The sequence below is a fragment of the Echinops telfairi genome, unplaced genomic scaffold, assembly GCF_000313985.2.
Source record: "Echinops telfairi isolate 266 unplaced genomic scaffold, ASM31398v2 ScPeMD7_443;HRSCAF=831, whole genome shotgun sequence".
NCBI classification, from domain to species: Eukaryota; Metazoa; Chordata; class Mammalia; order Afrosoricida; family Tenrecidae; genus Echinops; species Echinops telfairi.
Window position 1 is genome coordinate 8,007,321 of NW_022104341.1, and position 2,217 is coordinate 8,009,537.

Here is a 2,217-nt window from a genome sequence, read left to right on the forward strand (position 1 = left end):
TCTGGCTAGACCAGAGGATGTACATTGTACAGATAGCAACTGGAAACACAGGGAATCCAGTATAGATGACTCCTTCAGGACCAGTGGTGAGAGGGGCGAGTCCTGGAGGGTGAAGGGAATGTGGGGTAGAAAGGGGGAACCGATTATAAGAATCTAAGTATTGCCTCCTCTCTGTGGGAGGGGCAGCAGAGAAGGGGTGGGGAGAGACGTCAGACAGTGTAACTTATGACAAAACTGTAATAAGTTATGAATTATGAATGGTTCATGAGGGAGTGGGCGAGTGGGGAGGGAGGGGGAAAATGAGCAACTGATATTAAGGGCTAAAGTGGAAGGCAAATATTTTGAGAATGATGAGGGCAACAAATGTACATAAGTGCTTGACACAATGGATGCATGTATGGATTGTGATAACAATTGTATGAGTCCCGAACAAAATAATTTAAAAAATAGAGGTATTGGCCTCTGTACATATATTTATATGGCTATACACTGAGGTAGTGGACGGACTTGGGCATCTGCTTAAGCCCTGCCTCAACGCAAAAACACTTTAACAACCTGGCATTCCATGATGCTCACCCTCCCGGCACAATCTCTGAAGACAAAATGGGTGCATAAGCAAGTGTGGTGAAGAAAGGTGATGGTGCCCAGCTATTCAAAGATAAGGCGTCTGGGGTCTTAAGAGCTTGAAGATAAACAAGCAGCCATCTAGGAGAGAAGCAGCAAGCCTACATGGAAGAAGCACACCAGCATATGGGATTGTGAGGTTTTCACAGGATCAGGTAACAGGAATCAGAGGACAACAAACAAATAGAAAACCATACTGTTGAGAACAAGGGGCTCAGAGCAGAGACCCCAAATCAATCTGTAGACAATGGGACATCCCCTCACAGAAGGGTCACAAGGAAGGGATGAGTCAAACAAGGTGCAAAGTGGCACCAATGAAACACACAATATTCCTCTGGTTCCTTGAGGCTTCCTCACCCCTCACTATCATGGCCCCAGTCCCCCTTTTACTGCAGGCTAGACTGGAGCATGTATACAGGTACAGAGAGGAGATAAGATTTCACAACACATGGAATCCAGGAACAGGAATGGGAGTAGCGATGCCAGCAGGGTAGGGGGAAGGTGGAGAGAGGAAGGGAGAAAATGGGAACCAATCGCAGTGATGCACACATAACCACCCCAGACCTCTAGGGTGATGAACAACAGAAACTGGGGGAAGGAAGATAGCAGTAGGTGTAAGATATGAAAATAATAATAATTTATACTTTATCAAGGGGTCACCAGAGTGGGAGGGGAGGAGGGGGGGTAAAAGAAGGAGCTGATACCAAGGGTTCAAATAGAAAGTAAATGTTTAGAAAATAATGATGGCAACATATGTACAAATAGGCTTGATACAATTGATGTATGGATTGTTATAAAAGTTGTAAGAGCTCCAAATAAAATGATCCTTTAATAATAATAATAATAAAGGACAAAAGACACATCAAAGTGGTTATCAGAAGAGAATCTAAAATTTGTTCTTAATCACTGTGACCTTAAAGTCCCCTACATTGTCTATCAGGAGAATTACAGTGGCATAAGAATATTGATCATATACAGATGATTGGAGCCCACAGTTCTACCCTGCCCTGTGGGATCACTATGAGTCAAATTGACTCGATGGCAGTGAGTTTGGTTTGGACTGTCCTTATAGTTCCTGTCATGTCACAGTTTTATGAGCACAAAATGCCCAAATCATAGTACATAAATTTATAGGTTCACTGTTACTTATTACAGTTGTAAGAGAAAGTATGTTTTAAACATACATCAAATAATTTTTACATACATGTATTTTTTATCTTGAATTTTGGCCATAGTTACTTTATTTAGAAGTAATATTATCGCAAATGGCTTTGTTTTATAACTTGTCTCACAACACATTGAAGCAGTGCATTCAAAGCTACAGGGATTCATTCTATTTTCCTGTGTGGATAACGTTTTATACTGTCTGATGGTCATAATATTCAGTTATTAAGAAGTCAAAAGTAAGTTTAAGATTTCTTTTTGATGATCATTTGTAGACATTGTGAAGTACCAGCTCACAGATTGCTAGATGAGTTAGGACAATCTGATCAATTTTTGCTGTATTCTTTCACATTTAGGTTCTAAAGACCAGACTGGCTGTAGGTCAAACTGGACAGTATTCAGGGGTGATTGACTGTGGCAAGAAGCTTC

The 2,217-nt window shown here is 41.1% G+C and overlaps 1 protein-coding gene across 1 annotated transcript in view; it reads left to right on the top strand.

Moving 5' to 3' along the window:
* LOC101646855 (calcium-binding mitochondrial carrier protein SCaMC-1-like) overlaps positions 1-2,217 on the top strand; it is a 61,796-nt gene that overhangs the window by 55,914 nt on the left and 3,665 nt on the right. Inside the window, 1 exon segment of the mRNA XM_013003885.2 lies at positions 2,145-2,212. Within this exon segment, the coding sequence (XP_012859339.1) occupies positions 2,145-2,212 (68 nt within the window).